This window comes from Poecilia latipinna, unplaced genomic scaffold, assembly GCF_001443285.1.
Source record: "Poecilia latipinna isolate Pla-1442-1.1 unplaced genomic scaffold, P_latipinna-1.0 Scaffold1644, whole genome shotgun sequence".
Taxonomy (NCBI): domain Eukaryota; kingdom Metazoa; phylum Chordata; class Actinopteri; order Cyprinodontiformes; family Poeciliidae; genus Poecilia; species Poecilia latipinna.
Genome location: NW_015114260.1, coordinates 126,240 through 149,152, shown reverse-complemented (window position 1 = coordinate 149,152; position 22,913 = coordinate 126,240). Strand labels below are relative to the sequence as shown.

Sequence of the window (22,913 nt, the reverse complement as noted above, 5' to 3'; positions counted from 1 at the left end):
ATTTCGTTACTGCCCCCCCCCCCCCCCACCAGATAAAGGTTGTTACAAACCCAAAAAAATCATTATCATGTTCAGCTTGATGGTCTTCAACCTTTGGGACTATAATTATCAATCTTTAGTTGTATCCCATTTCACAACTTCTCCCTATTTTGCACACCTACTCCCTAACTTTCAATGGAAGTTTCCTAATTACCTATTTTGATGAACAGGAGCTAATACAACCAGATTATTTGAAGTCATAACACGATGAAATCTCAACACTGACAAATCTAAACATTTGGTTTGCTTAAAAAAAAAAAAAAAAATTCTGTAATGCCCTATTTCATATCAAAAATGTTTTAGGCATAATCTAATATTTACAGTGTAGTCGTTGAACATTTGAATTTTGGGTTTTCAAATTATGGACTAAGGGTAAAGTTCAACACTAGTTGTGAGTGTAGCAGTGGGGATGACATTGGGAAAAGGTGTTTGGAAAAAGACACGCTTAAACACCAATAGGTGCTCAATAAAAGAGCTTTTAATTTAATGTAAAAGCAGTGAGTGAGATCTTACTTGTAGCATTAGACAAAACACTCCAGGCATTTTCATTTAGGATAAACTCAGGTTAATTTGTCCTGGAGTCTGACATCAACATTTACCCTGAAAAGCCACAAAAGCAACTTCTACCAGTTCAACTCCACTCTCAATAAAACGTCGTAGGTGTCTGTGCAAACATCGTTTCATGAACCTCCAAACCGCTGTCATGTTGGCATTTAGAGGTTATTTATGCAAAAACTAATCACTGTTTATACAGAAAAAGGAGGTAGGAGGCTGTGTACCACCCATGATTTTCCTGTGTAAAACACACGCTGAGCACAGACCATGTAAATTGTTTCTGGTTAGAGTAACTATCTAATAGAAAGTAAGGCAGGATAAAAATGAACAAAATGGTCTCTTGCAAAGCAAATAAACTTAATAGGCAAACATATAACATGTGGGGACATCAGTTTTTACACTTTAGCTGTATACCGCAATCATAGTAGCAACGTCATCTTAGCTGCGAAAATATGAGGGTAAAAATATTTAATTTGTTTATTTTGTATTTGATGATTTTTAAGTGGAAATTATTTGTTGTACTTTAAGAATACAACTGAAAGGAAAGATCAGAACATCATACAATGATATATCATAAAAAAGATGCATCTACCTGATTGGCTCCCAGACGGAGAAGGACCTCGCTGCAGCAAACAGAAAGGGGCGGGGACGGACCGCTGTCAGTCTCTTACCTTATTTGGAAATGGGACCATTGCACTCCGGAAGTGAAGGGGGCGGTATTTCCTATATTATCCGCGGTCTCCTGTTTAATTTTCTTTTTAAATCTGTGATGCAGCTTTATCTTTAGAAAGGAGTTTCTCTCTCAGCATGTATTTGAACTTCTCTCTTTTATTTACTTCAGCGCAGCTCACAGTTTTTAACAATTTCCGTTGATTTCTGTGTACTTCTAAATCTGCTCCTTTTTCACATCTTTTCGGGCCTGCTACTGCCTCTAGTGGTGTGGTGGTGGTAGCACAACTAATATAAATACATTACTAAATCAGAATACTAAGTCTTTATTATTTATTATTAATTCTCGCATAACTAGAACCGCAAAAGATAAAGTCCCTCACAAAACACCATACTTTTTTTAATTGTCTTAAGGAAGTAGAGCTAATTAAATGACATAAACAAGACCTGAAACTGGTTGCCGTTTCACTCATTGGCCAACCTGTTGAAACTGGCAAATTTTAAATATCTTGGATCATTCCTGGACAGTCAGCTCAATTTTGCTGAAAACACTGGCTACATTTTTAAGAAATGTCACTCTATCTTTTAAGAAGACCCAATGATCTTGGGGTTACCTAACAAGTGCAACTCGTGCAAAACCTCTAGTTAGTTAACATTAGGTAACATTACCTCTAGTTAAGTAATGTTAGCATTTTAACAATGAGTTAAAATGTTAAAACTTAAAAATTTAACTTAAGTTTTAAGTCATCTCAAGTTTTAACTGTTGAGTGTTTTAGCTTTTCATCTTCTCGGCTGGTTTGGTCACATGAGCTGCAGACTAACAGACAATCTTTTAAGAATACTTGGAAAAATAGAAGGTAAATAGTGGTGAAACCAATAACAACTCTGTCTAAACTGTTTAGAGCATCCATCCTCTTTTTTTCGTCAGTTTGAGCTCATGAAGGCGTTATTGTGTTCCTCTGGTAAATATAGAACATCTATTAGAAGTCATTCACTGACAGTGCAATAATTATTCTTAGCCAAATTAAATAACATTTACCTGTAGCGTGTTTACTTGATGCACAAATTGTTGATATTATGATTCTATTAATTAGTTTTATTTTATTGTTTTAGAGTCAAAGAAAAATTTCCACCTAGGAAGACTAAATAGTTTAATAATATTTTTTCCTATATATAGGACTCTACCAACAAAACAAAAATGTGGATTATTGCTTGCTTGGCTATTCGTCTGTGAACCTAATTAATTTATTCGTTATTGACTTTTGCTCAATTAAATTTCTTATGTATACATTGTATATGGTATTTTTATTGTTGTTGATAATGTTGTTTTTCATGTCTTATTTATTTTATTTCTCCTATAAGTGATGGAGATATATAGATATTATTTATAATGTATAAATGTGTTCTTTATGTCACCTAATTAGCTTTACATCCTGAAGAAACATATGGTATGTTAGAAGATAATTTATCTTTCACGTTGCCAGTAATGGCGAAATTAATAGTAAATAATAAAGATTTTGTGGTATTCTCATTTAGTGACATAATTATATTAGTTGTGTTACCACCCCCATGCCACTAGAGGCAGTAGCAGGCCCGAAAAGATGTGACTAAGAAGCAGATTTAGAAGTACAGAAAGCTAAGGAATTTGTTAAAAGCTGTGAGCTGGGCTGAAGTAAATAAAAAAGAGATGTTGAAATATATGCTGAGAGTGAAACTCCTTCCTACAGATGAAGCTATATCACAGATTTCAAAAGAAAATTTAAACGGGTGAACGCGGATAATATAGGAAATAGCGCCCCCTTCACTTCCGGACTGCAATGGTCCCATTTCCAAATAAGGTAAGAGACTGACAGTGGTCCGTCCCCGCCCCTTTCTGTTTGCTGCAGCGAGGTGTACTTGCCCAGACGTGCTGACAATGTTTTCCTCCATGTTTCTTCTCTGGCCGTTGGTCGGAGCCGGGTCGGGTACGGTACGCTCCGTGTTGAAGAAGTGAAATGAACAAGCGTTAATTCTGTGATCTTTTTCAGTTTATTCATCTTGGTTTCCTCACCTGTCGAAAAGGATCGGTGGTTCCTGTGAGCCACCGATCGCACGAACAATCCAGTTTCACTTTGGTTGCATGTTGACAACACGCTCCTAGGTAAAACTGCAAACAACACAAGAGGTGCCAAAGCTTAAAAAAACAAAACTGACAAAAATAAGGACGAATTACCTGAAAAGCTGCTAGCTACATACGATTCGACAATAAAACAAATCACTCTACTTTTGTCTTAGTGGAGAACCTTCAGTCAGTTCTACAGCCACACGACTAGGAATATGGTGGAAATGCTAATTACTGTAGATAAGATAATGGCTTCTTATAAGTCTTTAGTGACACTTTTTATCATCTGAGTTATTGACGATGTTTTCTTTCTTCGCTTCCCATCTTCCTCCTTCCTAATGGCCTCAAACATCTCCACTATCGTTCAGGACCGCGATCGCTAACTATTACTGATTGCGTTCAGGAAAGCATGTAAAATGTGAAGTGCAACCGCAGGCAGTCTTCTGACGTGCCACATTGAATTGTTTATCACTTACTATAGTGAACGGTTAATGTTTCAAATGCCAGCTAGGTTAAAGTGTACCACGCCTCAGCAACTCTTAACAACCCATACAGGAAAGAATTTGAATTGGTAACCACACAATACTTCTTCTTTTTTTGTTTTTTTGTTTTCCAGGGTATCTGGAGTGCATGACTTTGTCATCTTGAAAGCCTCGCATGAAAACTTACACTTGCCGGAGCAGCAGAGCGAGCAGCCAGTCGAGCACTAGCCGGGGCAGATTTTGACCATCAAAGGGGGAAATTCCTGGCCTTAATGGGGTTTTAGAATTTCCGGTGTATCTTTACTGTCCACAGAAAACACTGATTACCAGAGGACTGTTATCATACAGACACACACACATACGCCTACACCTTTCACACTCTTAACTTTGAGTTTGCACTTCAGGTGGATGCCCATGCTTTAGACAAGTGAAAGCGGGAGAGGTGTGTGGGAGGGAATTTGACAGCCGAATGACCAAGAGTCCAAATTTGTGGCGTCCGTCATTAAGGCAGCTCGGACTTCGAGCAAATATAAAGGAAAGCCAGCGGAGCACCTCGGTGCGCTGCGGATTGACTCCACGACCGAGACATGGAAGTGAAAGAACAAGAGGCGGCGAAGCAACAAAAGCAGAAGAGCAGTGCAGAAAGAAGGTAAAGAAAAAACACAAGGCACACTTTTGGATTTAAAGCACCTATCTCCAATCCCGCAGCCTTGAGAATGGGATTGGATTACTGTCGGTTAGATTTACTCCCGAGGCTCTTCACCACTACATCATCGCAGGGCCCCCTGCCTCTGGATCAATGGGGATATTTACTGCGCCTGTTTCAGGGAGACTTTCACAGTGGGCAGGGCATTAAACAAACAGCCGACAGGCCCCGTCCCAATGATGGCCTGTCTGTTCACACTGCGCTGTGCCCAAATGTCACACACGTTCACTTGGAACAGGTAGCCAACACAAACAAGTGCAGCTGAAAGAAGGAAATGTTGAGAGATACGCTCTGTGAGGAATTAACAAGAAAGCTAACACTTTCTTTCTTTCTTTTGTTTTTTTTATAAAACGTAAAAAAAGAGAAAAAGGCAGAGAAATGCAAAAGCATGTTTATTCAGATAATTAGCCTTGTAACCTACTCTTAAACTATACTTGTTAAAGTCCTCCTAAATGGACATAGCTCAACTGATCCTTTGTCTGGTTTCTATTAAAAAGTTCTTCACTAGTAAAACAAAATTGCAGGGCTAAATTACATTGTATTCTATTGCCTAATGGAAAAATAATAAAATTCTGAAAGGAAAATCTGGATAACAGTGTTTTTCTATAGAAATAACATTCATACATAGTCACCGCCGGGTCTAACCTCATGTAACCCCGTGTTGAGCAGGCAGGCCAACATGGCTGAAATCACCCAAGCAGCTGGACAAGCAAAAAAAAAAAAAAAAGAGGTAATTGAAAATATCATACAAATGTGAGGAGAATTACCATTTAGTGTCCCAGACAACAGCCTCCTCATACCCGGGTGTGCCGGCCGTCTGCAAAATCATTTGCTAAATGCGAGCGCATGAGTGAAAGCATGAGCGGAATGCATTCTGCTTCCAGACAAATATCAGCAAAGAAAAAAAAAAAGCAATCGTCTCAACAGAGGAAAAACAGTCAGCATGAGATTTCTTCATTACTCGGCTATTTCTCTGACTAAGCTCCCGGTGATCAGCTGACAGCGCGGTGTCAGACAATGGGCCCTACACACAGGGAGCATCGAGCATTACCGGATCAGCCCCAAAGAGCTCTCCAGGGCTCTTGAGGAGTTAACTCACATCCATCAACATGAAAAGTAATATGTGTGTAAAAGTGAAATGGGAAGAAGGGGAGTGGGGGTGGAGGGGAGGATAACAGAAAAATAAACACTCCTGGCTCAGTGGTGAAAGCCCATATAAGCTGGACTTTGATAGACCAGTCATTGCCTGGCAGCGGTGGTTTATGTCCGGGGTGACTGACTGGGTTTTTGCAGCAGGAGTCATAAATGGTATTTTTGCACTGAAGGGGGGCGGAGGGGATATATTTGTCTTTATCTCACATTTTGACTGTACTTGGGTCTCCATGTTATACAAAAGACTGTAGCTGATTTAACATTTACATGCATTCGTTTTCAGGCGTGTCCTTGCAGAAGAAATTGGACCGATTCATTCTGAACGGCCTCAAGTGTTTCATTTTGACCTCGATGGATGACTCCTCTTGGCAGGAACGGGTGTAAGGACAAGCTAATTTGACTTTGTATTGTGAGGAATTCAGGATAAGCCCCTTACATTAAAGTCCTCCACGAAGTCGTTAGACACAGATAAGCATTCAAACGCTCTTTTGATCTCAGCGCCTGCATGATTGCGGAGCTTTCATCTTGCAGCTGATGTGGATGCAGTTTGTTTGTGGTGGAGATATTGCTTTATCCTGTCTTTCTAAGGATATATATAGATTTTATTTTTATGTACATGTGGTAATTGTGAGAGCTGGACACTCTTTTGTCAAGAGTGTGAAGTCGTGCAGATGTGCGTTTGCACATGTGTGCGCCATGTGTCATCACGGAGTCCCCTGTAATGTTATTACTCAGACACATCGCTGTCTCACACTTTGGCTCCGGTGCCACAGCTTTGGCAGACGTCTTACCTTGGAAAGGAAAACTGTGTTTAACAAAGTCACAACATGATACTCCAGCCTGATTTGTTTCTATAATGTTCTCCTGTATTAAACCTAACAGCAGTGACTTTTAAGTCCGGCTTGATTGCAACACGTTTCATTGGGGTTGCTACAAATTCATTTCAATCATGTGCTATTTCGGATAATGAATGGAAATACTGAGAAAGAAATGAATGGGTTAGGAAGTTAATTTTTCACTCTGTGTGATGTTAGAATTGAGGTTAATAAAACCTGTCCAGTTTTTTTTTTTTTTGTAGAATTTAAAGAAAGCTAATTTGACAATATCATGAATAACGTCTCATATTAGCACATTCTTTCACATATCAGGAAGGTCTGCACATTTCCTCTGTCTGGGTAATGAAACGAGCCAATGTTAAAAAGTATTGATGCAGAAAAAAAGAGCAATTTTTCTTTTCTTTTTTTTTAATCTCCAACTCTTAAAAACCCTGATCAATAAAAATAATTAAACTCACTTTCAACAGGCTTTAAAAACAAACCCTTTTAGAAATATAAAACATGAAAAAAGAATTAATTTATTATCATTCAGTTATTTATTTTGGAATTTTTTTTATTATAATGAAGCAGTTAGCGCTGAATTTATAAGAAAACGTAACTGGACTGAATCATTTACTAATATATTCTAATCAAATGACAAAACAATCTCCTCATTGGTAATAACAGGTATATAAAAAAATGTATTTCAATTTCGTGATTAGAAATATTTTACATTTTGCGTTTTAATTTCTAAATGGGAACAAAAAAAAAAAAGACAGGTAAAAGAGGAAAAAAAATACCCGAGAGATAAAGAGACCATTCAGACGCACACACGCACACACACACCTGTTTTCCTTTTTTATTTGAGGGGGGGAGGGGAGGGGGTTTGATTGGGCGATGAGTTTTGCACTCTTGACGAGTTGCAACAGATGCAATAACAGAGAACCGACTCAGTCAGCTGGAGCAGTGGTTTGCTGAAAACAATGAAAACAGCACGTGATAGATAGCTCAGTCAAAAGGTTAACGGTAACTCACAGACAAAAACGTCTTGTTTTTAAAAAGTGCATTCACAAACATGACAAATAACTCTCAACTCATGATGTCTATTTTATGTGATACAAAATATGCATACCTGTTTTAGATTTGTCTGTATTTCTATACATAGATATTTCTTCAAAAGGTTCACCTCTTTTTTTTCCTTCTTATTTTTATTTTTATTTTATTTATTTATTTTTTTACAAAGGTTAAAAGCAGGGTTGTGGTCATAGCAGCTTTGGATATCTCTTGCCTCCTTGTCATGTGAGAAGATACACATGGTGTCAATAGATATCCAAATAAAACCTACAATTTTATCTCTGTTGGTCAACTCAAGTGACACACTGCCTTTATTAACAGAGATACTCATCAGTGAAGCCTGCTGTTTATAAAAAAAAAAAAAAAAAAAAAAAAAAAAAATGCTTGGGCTGTTAAATATATTTTTGAATACCCGCTTTTTTTTTTTGTCAATATCATAAATACTAAAGACACGGGACAACATTATAAGACAATGCTGAGAGACTAAATGTAAAGATTAAAATAGTTCAAACATTATTTTTTCAAGTTTTCTAGTTCATGAGAAAACAAACAAAAAAAACAAAAAAACAAAGGTTGTATCAAGCGAGCACGAAAACACTACACTTCAGTCTTTTCTTCAGTTTCGCCTTGGCCCGTGCGTTTAAAAGAGCTACCGCTAACGGGGGCTGCTGGACAAGTGTCAGACTGTCGTTAAACAAAATTGTTCCCGTGTGAACTTTGTCCTATCCGTTAAAAGATGCTTGCCCATTGTCGCTTAGGCAGGATCCTGGTTTCCAAAGGAATTCATAAAAGCAGTCAAACATACCAATAAAAACAAAGAAGTACCATGCATATCTTGCAAGACGACATATTCTCAAACAAGAGACAAAGTTTTCTTTGTATAGATGAAATATCAAGTGAGAAGGGAGTGGGTGAAAGGCAAAGGCCTCTAATCAATACTAAATACCATAATTCCAAAACCAAACAAAAAAAAAAATCTGTACACAAAGAAGTATGCATGAGTTTAGACTGGATCAGCAGTTTGTTTGTTTTCTTTTTTTTTCCTCAGTAATTTTCTCATCATACTTTAAGTCTTTGCCAAACTGCTACAATACAGACAAGTTTTCAGTTGATCCCAATCTCTTTGTTCTCCTCCATATATCTGGAAAAGGGTCGACTGGCTGGAACCTCCAGACCAGACTTCTCCATACCCGTGATGGGGGAGCTTCTGCCAGTGTGAACACGGTCCATGCCACCTCCAGGCATGGCTCCCAAGGAAGTGATTCCCGTCCCGCCGAGGCTGACGGGCAGCTGGGTGATGCCTCCGTTCTGAATCACAGAAATCTCATTGTTCTTCATGGCCAGGCCGTTGGTGATGGCGGCTGCGTACTGGTTCCAGAAGCCCGGGTCCACGTTCATGGCGCGGGCCGCCAGGTCCTTCTGAAACATCTCGCTGAACTTCATGGCGTCGCCGCCCAGGAGGGCCATGGGATTCTCCACCGACAGGCGTCGGCCCCGGCGAGCGGGGGCGTTGTTCCACATGTGTGTTCCCATGTGAACCTGAAGGATTCAACAAAATGAGCAGAACAAAGTCAAGCACGGTGAGGCATTTTCTGTACGTCAAAACTGTAAATGACTCATGAATAACATGCTGCGGTCTAAAATGAAATAGAAATTGCAAAAAATGTTACATTAAAGAAACTAACCTCCTTGATGAACTAATTAAAGAAACCCCAAAAAACAATGCAACAGTGGTGTCCATCTATAGTGCTCAAAGGACAATATTTCCACATGTTTCTACTCCAGTAGCTGATTTAGGTGAATGAATCACCTAATAGTCAAGTCGTCAAATTCAGTAGATGCCTGTTTATGAACCATTCATTTTAATAAGGTTTGTTGAAATGTCAAAACACCTAAAATATGTAGGACGCTGCTTTTGAGGACTAACAACAGCCACCACTTTATTATATCAAGCAAAATGACAGAACAGTTTAGTCATCAGTAACTTTGAATATATATTGGTGGTTTGATCCTGAAATTAATCTTTTATCCAACCAACCAACTCTCTTCCAGAGTAATACGAGAAACTGTTTCACCAAGCACGTTTCCATGAAGTTGATGTGTTCCTGCAACCAGAATGACCCAGTGTGTCCAGAATTTGTTTTGGGTCTCACCTTCAGATTGCCCTTTGTGGTGAAGGCCCTTCCACAAATGGAGCAGGCGAAAGGTTTCTCTCCCGTGTGTGTGCGCTCGTGGATTTGAAGCGCGCTGGCCGAGGAAAAATTCTTCCCACATGAATGGCAGTTGTGCTGCTTAGGAGTGCGACGTGGAGGCGGCGGTGCCAGCATAGGGTTGATGCTGGGGCTCATGGTGGTCGGGGGCGCTGCGGCTGGAACCTGAATGCCCACGGGCAGGTGAGCGCTGTCGCTCAGAGACTTCCCGTGTCCATTAATTTCCATCTTGATCATGTTTGTTGCCGTACTGGCTAAATTAGGAGTACTTAGTCCTGAAAAACAAACACAAAGGTAGTATGTTAAGTGTTCATGTAATAAATTTGCATATAATAATTTAACAAAGTAGGAGGCTGATAATTCTCTCAAAACATGCATGTTTTCATAAGCCAACATTCTGGTAACTGGTATTATGAGAAAATCAACAATATATACATTAAATTTGATCAGGTTTTGCTCAGACTCACCTCGATCTCTGTTTAGAAACAGCATGTTGAAGTGGCTCTCCTCCTTGATGAAGTGCCTGCCAGGTTGAGTGGCAGTCAGGTCAAGGGCCCCAGTCCCTTCAGTAGCAGAATGGGGAGACGGGGTCTCTGATTTTTCTGACTTCACTGTTGCCAGGCCAGATGCATTGTTCTCCTGGCCCTCCTCTGCTGTCATTGCACTGCTGCTGTTGTTGTTATTGAGTGTAGCTGGGGACTTGGACTGCTGGCTCTCAGAATGGCTGTGAGCTGGGGACAAATGCTGCATAGAGTCAGAGGACTCTGACAAAGCGGGGCTTCCCAAGCTCTGACCTTCAGCATCCCCCACAGCAGCCAGGGAATCAGCTGTAAAGCAGTCAGTATCCCCAGGAAAGCTGCTGCCATTCTGTGCAGTCTTCAGGCCAAATGTGCGACTTATGTTGGCAGTAGAGTCAATCATCTTCATCTGGTTTTCCATTGCAGCAATGCTAGAAATGATAGATGTTGGAGGTGAGCTCCCAGGTGAATAGGGTTTAGAAGGGTCTACTTCTCCGTCTTTTAAGTCCATGTCATCATCCATAGCCTGCTCCATTTCATCCAGCAGGTCGTCATCATAGTTACTCATTGCATCTAGACTCTTTTCATCGAAGGACACATCCGTGTCCATCTCCTGCAGACTTTCAGGAACAGGGGTGTTGGGAATCTGCCCTCCCATGTGCATACGGATGTGTTGTTGCAGCACAACAGCATTGGTGAACTTTTTCTGACAAATCGGGCAGGAGTGCTGGACTCGAAGTGGTGGTTTCGACCTGTGCACGCCAAAGTGCGTCTTTAGATTTCCCTTAGTAGTGAATGCTCGTCCACATATCTTGCATTTGAAAGGCCTCTCGCCAGTGTGGATACGGTAGTGCATCTTCAGAGCACTCTGGCAGCTCAGAACACGATGGCAGATGACACACTGGTTGGGATCGGTCATCTTCTTATCAATGTTCTCGACAAGCTGCTGCAACTTTGACGTCTCTGAGGTTTGCATAGAGTCTAGGAGACCTCCAAAGGGAAACTTTGCCTTAAACTGGTCAGAAAGCATTGGAAGGACAGGATGGGAGACAGAGTTTGAAGCGGAGTTGGGACTGCTGATAGGCTCAGTGAGTTGGCCACTGCCTGACAATGTCGTAGAGGTGACAGTGGTGGGAAGAAGTGCTTGACTTACTGTGGTTGTGGTGGCTGTGCTCTCTCCTGGCCTAATAGGGCAACTTGGTGACAAGAGAATGCCTTCAGGTTTCAGGAGCGGAGGTGCATCACTCCCAATGCTAGGTTTCGGAGAGGGTGAAGTAGTGGTTATGCCAGAATCATTGGCGATATTTGGGGACAAAGATGCACACTCACTTGTGGGTGGCGAAGGCCTCTGAGGGGACCTGTTAAGCGGAGTGAGGCTAGGAGAATCTGTAAAACCTCCAATCATACTGGGAAGCGTTGGAGGCAGCTGGAGGCCAATGGATGTGGGGACAGTGGGGAGGACTGGTTTACTGTCGAGCCAGGTGGTTACAGGTTTTTCAGGGGGCAGCGACATGCCGTATGGAATACCGGAGCTTGTGGGCACATTGTCCAGGTACTCTGGTACAGGGTAAGGGTTCATTTGAATGTGTGGGTATTTTTCTTTGTGCCTCTGAAAGTGGACTTTAAGATTCCCCTTCGTGGAGAAACGATTGCCACATATATTGCATTTGTAGGGCCTCTCTCCAGTGTGAGAGCGCAGGTGGATCTGCAGGGCGCTGTCGCTGCCAAACACCTTGGCACAGAACCGACACTTATGCTTAAAGAAGGGGTCTTCGGAGCTGGGCTTGGTGTCAAACACAGACACATTGGGGGGCTTTCCCTTGCGGTGTTTCATTAGAGCAGAAAGGGGGTCAAGTGCGTTGGCTGTGGCTGCTATGCTAGCCAGTGGATTGGGGAAGATGACGCTGCTCGAGGAACTGTGAGGTATCAGTGGTAGACTGGAGGCAGAGTTCAGGAGGCTGCTGTGACTTAGCGAGGGAGGGGTGGTGGAGTTCCTGGGAAGAGCTGAAGTGCTGCTGACACCACCCCCGCCTCCTGTTAGGCTGCTACTAGTGCTACTGTTGTTATTTGAGACAGTGGATGAGCAGGTGGGATGTAGGGCTGGCAAGCCAGAACCACTTGGTGGTGGAAATGGCGAGTTGTTTGACGATGTGTTTGGAACTGAGGAGTTAGACTGCGGAGTACTGCTCTGCGGTGTTTGAGAGAGAGGCCCTTCTATTGCTGAGGTCAGAGGTGAAGGTCCTTGAGCACTAAGGGTGGCAGGCAACCTGACAGGTAGCTGATGGACAGGAGGTGTGATGAAGTTATGTAAATGAAGCTGGTTTGCAACGGGAGGGACACAGGAGGATACAGAGCCCTGGTTTCCCGCAGCACTGTTGTGATGGTGGCTGAGAGCAGGTTGTGGCGCAGACTGTCTGTTCATGAGGGCCACTTGACTTCGTATTTGTTCTATGAGCTGCAGCTGATGAATCTGTTGCTGCTGGAGAGCCATAAGCTGGTCCAGGATCATAGGGATAGCCATAGTGGACACCCCACTGCCCGCTGCCGCCGCCGCCCTTACACTCTGCGAAAACTGGGCAACCGCAACCCTAGTACCGTGCAGGGTCTCCAAGGTAACATTGGTGCTTGGCATGGTGTAGCTCGTAATTGCAGAGGGGACAACATCGCTTAGCTGAGGTAGGGAGCCATCTGGCTCGGGTGATGTCACGTCTCTCTCTTCGGAGTCTATATTTTTGTCAGGAGAAAGCTCCAGCTCCATCTGCTCATCCTCCTTTTCCAGGACACTGACCCCATTTAAGGGATCCGTCTCTGGGATGTCGTCGCCCTCGCCGGCAGGACTCTGGTTCCCCTCCCGGGCGTCCTCGCTGTCGTCTTGTTCGCTGTTGCAGCTCGGGATGGGCGAGGGCTCTGAAGGGTACTCCTGGGAAGGGTTCGGCGTGTCCTCATTGTCGTTCACGATGAGCACAAGGGGGTTCTTTGTACAGCTCTTTAAATGTTCACAGAAGTCTGACCACTTGAAGAACTCGGCACAACACTTCTCGCACACGTGGGTTTCTTCACTGCCGCTGCGGCTCTCGTTCCCGCTGTCGGCATCGTCCAGCACATCACCTTGGGCTGCAGGGAGGGGAGAGGGCAGAGAGGAAGGGAGGAGGGGGATGATGAAAGAAGAATTAATGAATAAGTAATCAATAAAGAATTCACACATATTTTGCAGTAGAGAGCAGCAAAGATTTAACCTTTGATTTTTCACCCCCTCTCTTTTAACATAACCAAAATCAATATTCTTTCTATTTTTTTTTTTTTTTGCTTTTTACGCTGAACAAATTACCCTAGTTCACCAACTCTCAAGACCCAGATTTGTGCATTCACACCCTCTCCATAGAGCCAGCTAATAATTTTCTTTGTGCAATCCATCAAATTATGAGGGCCTATCAATTGTGGATACTGCCGCTTAATGAAATTCCATAGAACCCATTGATTTCCAATATTTCATACAATTCACAGCTGCCTCATCTGTTGGGTACAAATAAGGACTTTGATGGCCCCATTAGGATTCCCCTCTGCTATCAAGCTCAGTCATTTCCACCTGAATTTCAAACGCTCAGGCCTTTCCCGTTTGTCCTTTATAGCACCGCAAAGGTAATCCGCGAGCCCCGAAAAGCACGGCACTCCCGAGCCTTCAAGCTTAGACGTTGTTACAAATCGACTCCTATTTTAACTAAAAATGGAAGAACATGAAGGAAATTGGGCATTTCAAATGAGCGCAGCCAAAAGAATTTAAATTCTCTGCAACAAAATGTTCTTCTAAAATATTCAGAATGCTGCAGAGTTCCTTTCAGCTACTCACTTTTTCTTCCCAACACTAGACTCTACAAATTACATACTTGTGCCATGGCAGCAAAGTCACTGATTAGTTACACATGTTTAATCACAGTTGTTGGAAGCCACTTCCTCTTCCACATGCAGTCCTCGAGAGTCAAACAAACCGGCACAAGCTCTGAACATGGATCCAGTTCACACTTGATCAAAACCGAGGCAAATGTCCTCTTGTGTAACTTTATTTTTTTCTTCCCTCTTTAAGAGTAGTTATACAGCATGTCTGTGTCTCTGTGTGTATAATGTGCACAAATAAGTAAATTTAAACAAGGCAAAGGGAGGAGGATTATCAGCGTCAGGACACACCAAAACATCAAAACAACAAAAAGTCATACTTTAGATGAAAACCGAAAGACATATTTCTTGCAGGTGAAAGTCCTTTTGGTGAAAGAGGAGAACGTGATGGATGTCATTTCCTCCTGTATGGAGCATAAAGTCACTCCCAGCTCTACCTGTTGCTCCACTCTCTCATTCACTATGTCGAAATAAGTGCACAACACTTTTACAAGTGTGACAAACAGAAGATTGAAACGATTTTAGCTTCTTGTGGAGTAGAAACTGGAGGAGCAAACAGCCATCAGTCTTATTAGGGAGACTTCGTTTCAAAACTACAGCTTTACCTGCTGAACAGCAGATAATTTCACTAAATAAGCAGCTAATCTTCTTTTTTCTTTGCCAAAACAGCAAAAATATTCAGCACAACAAACAGCTGAAAGCCACCACTAAAGTCACCAGGTGTTTATTCAAAATACTTTTGCTCATTTTTATGAATAAAAGACAGCAGATATTATTACCATCATAGGTAGAAATTATGTGAGCAGCAGCAGTAGGAATATTTTCTTGCTTTTCTGTGCTTTGATTAAAAGAAACGTGATGTTATGGCATGCATTTTTGTTTTAAACAAATCTGAAAATCAAATCTGAAAATATCACGACAGCCTGAAGCCACGGTGTTTTTACGCTTTGAGGATCTCATGCAGGCCTGTGCCTGTCTTCAGTCCCAGCAGGACGTGTGTTCACTCAGTCATTCTGTTGTTTATTGTCATTGATACAAACTGAACCCAAAGATCGTTCAAGCGTCAAATACAATTCACCTTCATTCTTTTTTTTCTTTGCCATTTTGACAACTTATGCCCTGTATGTGACTTATTCAATAAAAATATTAAAAATAAAAAAAATAAAAAAATTACAAATAAGCCAAGGTTCCAATTGCAGAGCCTTGCTTGTGTTGTCATCGCCACTGGCTGCTAGAAGTGACAGTCAATTTTTCTCATTAAGGTAAAAAGAAAAAGAAAAACAAGCAGAAGAAAAATAGAAAACTAACACGAAGCCCACTTTAAATGTACATGCCTGGAAATGCAGTCGACACGTGACAGCGGGTTAAAAAGCTCCTTAACCCAGCAGCGGACAGCACAACTCATTTCCATAATTGAGGGTTGAAAGGTCAACACAAATGAGCAGGCATTGTGTTGAGCTGATTAGTTATTAGAATGGTATTACTGTCAATCTCTTTTATTCATTCATACAATCACAAGTGGGGGCCTTTGTGTGCCTCTGACCTCACACACTCACACACACTGGCACGTTTTCCAAAGACAAAGAGTGTACTCAGACCCTGTGCATATATGTGGAGATCAGCAAAATAAAAAAAAAATGTATACGTATACACTGAGAATTTTTATTTATATTTATTTATTTAACACAGACTTGACAATCTAAAACTGACTCATATTAAAGTCGATCCAAAAACAGACAAATAAAAAGACTTCCACTATTGTGAATTTACAAGTTCCTCACATTAGAAGAAGAATGTATAATTATCCAAGATTAAAAAAAAAAAAAAAAAAAGCTCAGCTAAATGAATTAAATGCTAAAACTCGATAGGTTGCATGTATGTGTTCGCCGTTTAAAATGTCAGACAAACGGGACAAAATAATAATAATAAAAAAACGATCAGGAGGCAGAGACGTGCTGCTGAGTGTGTGAGTTCAAACGCTGCAACAATTAGTCAGTGTTAATTACAGCGATGCCATCCACCGCCATAAACCACCTGAACGCTTCTGAACCTCGAGTGAAAACATCACAACGTGTTGGAGGCTCAGGGAAAAAAAAGCAAAACAAAAAAAACGCTTCGTCGTGCAGCTGTCAGAATTGTTGCATCTTTGCAGCACGAAGGTGTGTGTCTGCAGACGCGTGCGCCCCTGTCTGTGTGTGTGTGGAAGAGTGTATTGATTTTCTAAGGACTATAGGATGAGAAAGGGTGGGGGGGGGGAGGAAAAAAATCCAATCTGTTTTTCCATTCCTTTAAAAGTCTTCATTTACGCAGATGTAAATATTTAGCTGAACGCAGTCAATGGAGGGATTGTTGGGACTGAATCTGTGTGTCCACTTTTGTTTGTTTATTTTATTTATTTATGTATTTACTAGAATCACTAATTTGACATAAAACCTCAGAGATGTTTTTGTACTAATTCTGTAAAGGACATACAGGAAGGGGATTGACAAAAAGAAAAGGGAAAAAGAAAAAAGCAAACAAGCGCCGACTACGCTCCCGTTTCTTCGTTTTCCAGATTCAATTAATAAGACACAGAAACGACGAGCGACGCTTTTCACATCCGAAATGTGTCTTTTTTTAGAAAGGGGGAAAAAAAATCAGGTATTGTCATTAATTCGCCAGCTTGTTTTCTACATAAACCGTCGATGATCAGCATCTGTGCTCTAATTATTCCCACATCATCCATTTCTTTCAAGAATCCAAGGACAATCTCACACTCAGAGAGAGAGAGAGAGAGATGATTCACTGTGAGTTTGCTCTCCAGCTGGGAGAAAAAAAAAAGAAGGCCTGAATGCTTCCAACAATGTTGGAATTCTGTGATTACATTTTTTCCGGTAAATGTTCTTTTTAAAATAAAACATAATAATAATTCTGCTCCCGGAACTGTAATCATCCAGATAATCATTTTCAAAAATAAATGTATGCTATAGGTTCCAGTGAGGACTGAAAAGATGAAAAGCACTCTGCTTCGAGACGTCCACAATACGGCTTAAAATTAATTATGTGAATCTCTCTAGTTGAAGTTTTGCTCAGTGTCAAAGCTGATGCATTAATTATTTTCCTGACATTTTTTTGTTGTTGTTTTCTTTAGTGTGTGTGCGTGTGTGCTTTGGCTATTGAACAATTTCTGGAGACTGATGTCTGCGAGGCAACACCCCGGTGAATCCCCCAGACCTGCCGGAGGCTCGGCCTGCTCCGAGGCCGGATGTGCGCATGTCATCGAGTGGTACAGTCATATCTGCAAAAACAACACATACACACACTCACACACACACACAGAGAGGCCTTTTGTCATCCCCCTGCAGATGTGGCGCAGCCAAAACATTAACGATTTGTTTGTGCAAGCGTTCGCAATACAGTATTCAATGACGGCGCTCCGTCCGGATGGCCGCGCCGCTCGGCGCGATGGCCCTCCTGTGCCTGGGGGGAGCAGGAGGTCCGACACGCGAGCACACGGACGTTTCATCAACTTATGCTCTTTCTAAACTCAATATTCGCAGCAGGGTTCAACTACTGAGCAAAATCGGTTTTGGAGTTTGCTCGTCCTTTGCATTAAAAATCTGCATCTTTTATAGCGGTTAGGGTTACGGTTAGGTTCTGTGAAGCACAAGAGGAAGGAGGGTTAAGGCAGGAGGGTTGGGGGTGGGGTAGAGTAAATTTGACCTGACACTGCAGGGCAACCAGGCCCACCACACTGTTTGCCATGCAGGACAGGGAGGTGTGGGGGGGGGTGGGAGAAAGTGCAACATCTTCAGCAGGTGATCAGTAAGCCTCCCAAACACGCTCCAGTCAAGTCAAACAGCGCCTTCCGTCTTCCTGCCTCGGCCCTTCCTCTCGATCCGGATCGCGCTTGCTCGTGCGCCGTTTTCAAGCTCCGAGTAGTAATTAAGACACAGCCATCTTTTTTTTTTTTTTTTTTGAGTGCCTTCTCAAAAAGACATCCTTGGCACATCCACGTGGGTGGTCCGCAGGCCTGCACCCAGTGGTGAGAAGGGATTAAAACAAAAGGCAAACAAAAGCCCCACTGCAGGGGAAGTGGGCAACAACTATGTTGTCACTGTCAGCAGGGGTTTTAGCACTCGCTCCATAATTTCTCTCTCTCTCTCTTTTTTTTTAAACTCTTCAACAAAGCACAAAAGAAGAAGGTTCTGACTGAATCATTTATCTCTCTCCGAGGATGTCAGCCTTGAATTAATTCAAACAAGGGTTTCAGGAATGTTGCGGCTAAAATAAATGAATAAATAAATGAATAAAAGGTAAAAGAGCAACTGATTTATGCTTGCTCATCCATGCCCTGCATTTTCCCTGAACTCTCTCCCCACTGCACACAGGTTGAACGTAAAAGTGCAAAAGGAGTGACGGTGTGCTGCTGCTGCTTCCCACTCAGACACGAGTGAGCTGTGCTGCCAAGGTCAGCAGCACGCATGTTCTAATTGTACAAAGAGCTTGACATCTAGCGGCAGGATCTGCCCGGCCAGGGGACTACACAAAGGTTAAGTCAGCAAGCTTTGTAAAAGCACTCCTAAGCTGACAACCCCTCCCTCCTTCCTCTCCCCATGCTAACACAAATACACTACCCCCCCAGCCCCCCAGTCATCGAGCCCCCAGGCGAGGAGGTAGAAGGGTGGGGGCAAGTGTCCAGAAGGCCTTAGAGATGGCAGCAGACATAATCTCTGGCACTTTATTTCAGTTTTTCATGTTTTGTTTTGTTTTTTTGCTGCAGTGATGCAAGACAATTACCGTGTTTGAGCTGAAGAAGGGGGGAAGCTTTGTCCAAAACACATCAGATAAATTGGAAGGTTTAGGGAGAAAATATAACGTTTTTATTTAACTTTTGGGTTTCTTTTATTTAACAAAATGAACGCCTTACTTTTTTTGTTTGTTTGGGTTTCTTTTTATCATTTCCCCTCCCACGAATATGAATTTCAACTTCGAATTGGAACTTTTGAGCTCCTTCGGGGAGCAGGTTTCGAAAGGCCAGCGGTCGATACGGATCGCCGTGGCGACGGGTGGTAAGAAGAAGGAAAAGCGGAGAAAACCGGTCAAGACGACGGCATGGCGTTGAGAGCCGGATGCGACGTGGCGTTATTAGGTTTGGTGAAGTGACTGTGTGGGGATTCGACATGCCGTGCCAAAAACAAAAAGGTCGGGATTGTTTCCATCCCCCCCTCACCTCAACACACACACACACACACACACACGCATGAGGACAAACCAGCCAGTGTGGTGCAACAATGAGAAGAGGACATTCCACGGCCACTTCCAGGCTCAGGCACAATGGCATTGTCAGGATACAGTAAAACAAAAAAAAAAAAAAAGAAAAGTTGCAAGTTGAGTTGAGAAAAATTCAGTAAAGTCTACATTTACGTTATCTACTCCCGTTTCTAGATCCATCTCTCAGCAGATTTTCAACAGAAACAAGAAGTCCCCCCACCCCCCTCTTTTTTTTATTTTATTTTCCACATTATAAATCCAACAGGAGAGAAACCTGATGGATGTTCTGTATCTCTGCCCAAAATTCAAGGGGGTGATAGGAGGGGAACAGGGAGGAGGGGTAAAACGGGGCGATCTGAGCCCCCAAACACTGACGGTGTTTGTGTTTTTTGTGACTGTGAGCAGCCCATAAATTACCCCCCAAAAAACACAACAAAAAAACAATGAGCAAATTGGACAAAAGGGCCAGGAGTCATTAATGTGAACCCCCTCTGTCTCCATACACACACGCACACACACACCCCTACACACACACCTCCCTACGCAGCCACAATTCAACATGCAAAGACAGCCGCTCCCCCGAGATTACATCACGCATTTCTTTCCTAAAGAAGCCCAGAGATGTGTGTGTGAGTGTATGTGTGTGCACGAGCGCACAAGTGTGTGTTTTTGTCAGTGGAAACGCAGACATCACCAGATTTTTCTTTTTTTTTTTAATTCTACCTTCAAAGCCGTAACTTTGTGACAGATTTGCATTTCGACAGTGTAATACGAAGGCCTGAGCCGAAGAAAACGTTGCATCAAATTTCAACATTTTCTCAAATAGTTGCTGCACTTTCCAATATCATTTCAGCGCTCCAAATTTTTTAATTGTTAATTTTTTTCCCTTCCCCCCCCCCCCCACTTGTTTGCACAATTCCTACAGCTGCCTCCAGACTTTACTTTAACTCTAATATAGTGATGTTTTAGAGGCGCAGGCTGAAGGATAAATAATCCCTTCTCTCCATATGGCGAGGACAAGCTCTGTCAAGCGATGTTGTCGAGATTGTGAGCAAGAAAGAAAAAAAAGGAGGTGGGGGGGACAAATCAAGTGTGGTAAATTTATGTGGAGGGGCTTTGAGGGGTGTTTGGGGTAGAGGGATTGGGGGGGGGTAAACAAAAAAACATTTCCATGACAAAAAAAAAACAAAACAAAAAAGAAAACAAGGCTTCGACCTGAAACAGACTCCCGCATTTTGACCCCTTCTTACAAAGCATTTAAGACAAAAGACAAAAAAAGAGAAAAAAAACAAAAACAAGCAAAAAAAAAACAAAACAAAACAAAAAAACCCCTTAAAATGACATTTAACACAAATTAAATTTGAGGCCTCACATGAAGGGTAATGCCACATTTTCAAAGACAGACAGGAAGAAATAAGATTGTCAACTATCCCACGGTGTGTGTTTGAAGAGTCGTAGTCATAACGACATAATCAAGTGGAAAACGACGCAGATGTACAGCTCGGATGTTTACATTTGCAGGATTTTTTTTTTTTTTTTTTTTAAAAGAGGGCCTTTTTTTTTTTTTTAAGAAGGAAGGCCTCCTGCAAAGAAAAGCCAAGCCTCCAAATATGTGAAGCGCTACTGCGTCCAGGTCGCTTTAATGTACGCGTCTGTTCCATTAATCCTAAAGGTCATCTGTCAGCCAACAGCCGATCATGATGCAATCTGTGCGACAATCAAAAGGCAAAAACTTTCCCGCAGAATAAAACGAGGAACTCCTGCGTCGACAAGTGGATTATTGAACTTATAGAAATATGTTTTTTTATTTATTTTTTTATCAATTTCATAAATAACCTACACAAGAACCTTAAGAATAACGCACACTAATTCATAAATAATAATAGCAATAATATTAAGTGTTTTACTCTGAGAGAAAAGTTGAAAAAATATCTGAGGTCGGAAGCTGACCGGATCCCACTCACCGTGCTCGGAGATCACCCCGGTCAGTGCGGGATCCTCGTCCGACTTGAGGTGCTGCGGCTTGGCTTGCTTGCGTCGGGACATGCTGCTGCTGCTGCTTCGGCTGCAGGCGTGAGTGCTGGCGGTGCTGCTTGCGCTGATTTGACGCTGATGTGTCCGCGCTGTGCAGATGCATCAGCGAAGATCGACTTAAAAAATTGTTTTTTTTTAAATTATATATATATATATATATAAAAATAAAAGTAAAAAAAAATAATAATATTAATAATAAAAGTTCACAAACAGTCTGCGGCGCTTTGGAAAGTGTGTGTTGTGCTGTTTGTGTGTGTGAGAGAGAAAGAGGGGGGTTGCAATCTGGGGAAATTAGCCAGTGTTGCCGCTCCTGTCGCCTCTGTCGCTGTGCGTCGGATTGCGCATGTCGGGATAATAATTATGATAGTGAATAATGCCTCGCGATTAATGGCACCGTGTGAAGGTGGGGAGGATTGGCTGGGGTCCAGCGGACGCGCATTGGATATGGTAATGAGGGACGGACTGAGCAATTAGAGTTTTTTTCTCCTCTTTTTTCCTTCTCCCCCCTTCCTCCTCCTCCTCCGTCCGTCCGTCCGTCCGTTCCCCCCACACCTCCTCTCACACCTCAACAACACAACACACCAAAATCTCTCCTGTTCTGCCCCGTTCACAGGGAGCTCTCCACAGAGGAGCGTAGGGCTCAAACTCCGCTGTTTCTGGTGCGCATCGCTCAGCCTTGATGGAGCTGGAAAAAAAAAAAGAAGAAAAAACTTCTCAAAGTCTCTTCTGGAACAGTCTGTCTTCCAATCTTGGCTCACTTCTTGCACTCTCTCTCTCTCTCTTTTTTTGTTTGCTCGCACCTCCTCCTGCCCCCCCTCAAAGGAAGCGACTTGACGTGTGGTCTCTCTCTTTAAACTTTTCTCTTGGAGCGCATCTTTGGATGCTTTGGGATTTTTTTTTCTCTTTTTGGAAGTTGCAGTTCAAACCATCACCGCGTTTTTTTTTCTTTTTTTTTTTACGTCGTTGCTTCTTTTTTGTTTTGGCGCAGATCGGTTCTTCCAAAAAAATATATATAAAAAATATAATATAAAAGAAACGAAAAACAGTAAAGCAACAAGAAAAAGAAAAACTTTGACGCGCGTCTTCTGAGAGACCGGCACGGCTTTTCTTTTCTTTTTTTAATGTCTTTCTCTCTTTTTGTCTTGGCTCAGCAACACCACACGCTGATGCGGGAGCCTGAACTTAACTGTCCCCCGACAGAAAAGAAGTCTCTTCAGTCATGTCGATCGCTGTGAACTTGCTGCTTCGCTCCTCCTGCAGCCGAGCTTCAGCTCCCGGTTGCGCCCCTTGCAGACGGTGCGCTCTGCGAAAGCGAGCAAAAAAAAAAAAAAAAAAAAAAAAAAAAAAAAAAAAAAAAAAAAAATTAAAGGAAAAAAAAAAAAAAAAAAAACACCCCCTTTTTTCCCCGGAGAAA

The 22,913-nt window shown here is 42.2% G+C and overlaps 1 protein-coding gene across 2 annotated transcripts; it reads right to left on the bottom strand.

Moving 5' to 3' along the window:
* Window positions 1-7,364: 7,364 nt before the first annotated feature.
* sall3a (spalt-like transcription factor 3a) lies at window positions 7,365-22,885 on the bottom strand. Of its 2 annotated transcripts, none has more exons than XM_015059636.1 (4): window positions 21,430-22,885; window positions 10,271-13,438; window positions 9,747-10,078; window positions 7,365-9,132 (listed from the first exon to the last, which is right to left on the bottom strand). In XM_015059636.1, exons 1-4 carry the CDS (start codon window positions 21,509-21,511, stop codon window positions 8,698-8,700), a joined length of 4,017 nt encoding a protein of 1,338 aa, XP_014915122.1. In that variant the 5' UTR covers window positions 21,512-22,885; the 3' UTR covers window positions 7,365-8,697. The 2 variants fall into 2 exon arrangements, with proteins under 2 accessions (XP_014915122.1, XP_014915123.1); XM_015059637.1 differs by having other exon boundaries at window positions 10,271-13,435.
* Between the last annotated feature and the right edge of the window lie 28 nt (window positions 22,886-22,913).

Bases quoted from the DNA above. Each gene is read 5' to 3' on its own strand.
- sall3a (XM_015059636.1), bottom strand. From the start codon at position 21,511: ATGTCCCGACGCAAGCAAGCCAAGCCGCAGCACCTCAAGTCGGACGAG. The intron at 13,439-21,429 runs GTGAGTGGGATC...CTCCCCTCCCTG, and splicing joins CGGGGTGATCTCCGAGCACG to CAGCCCAAGGTGATGTGCTG. The intron at 9,133-9,746 runs GTGAGACCCAAA...TGAATCCTTCAG, and splicing joins CCACAAAGGGCAATCTGAAG to GTTCACATGGGAACACACAT.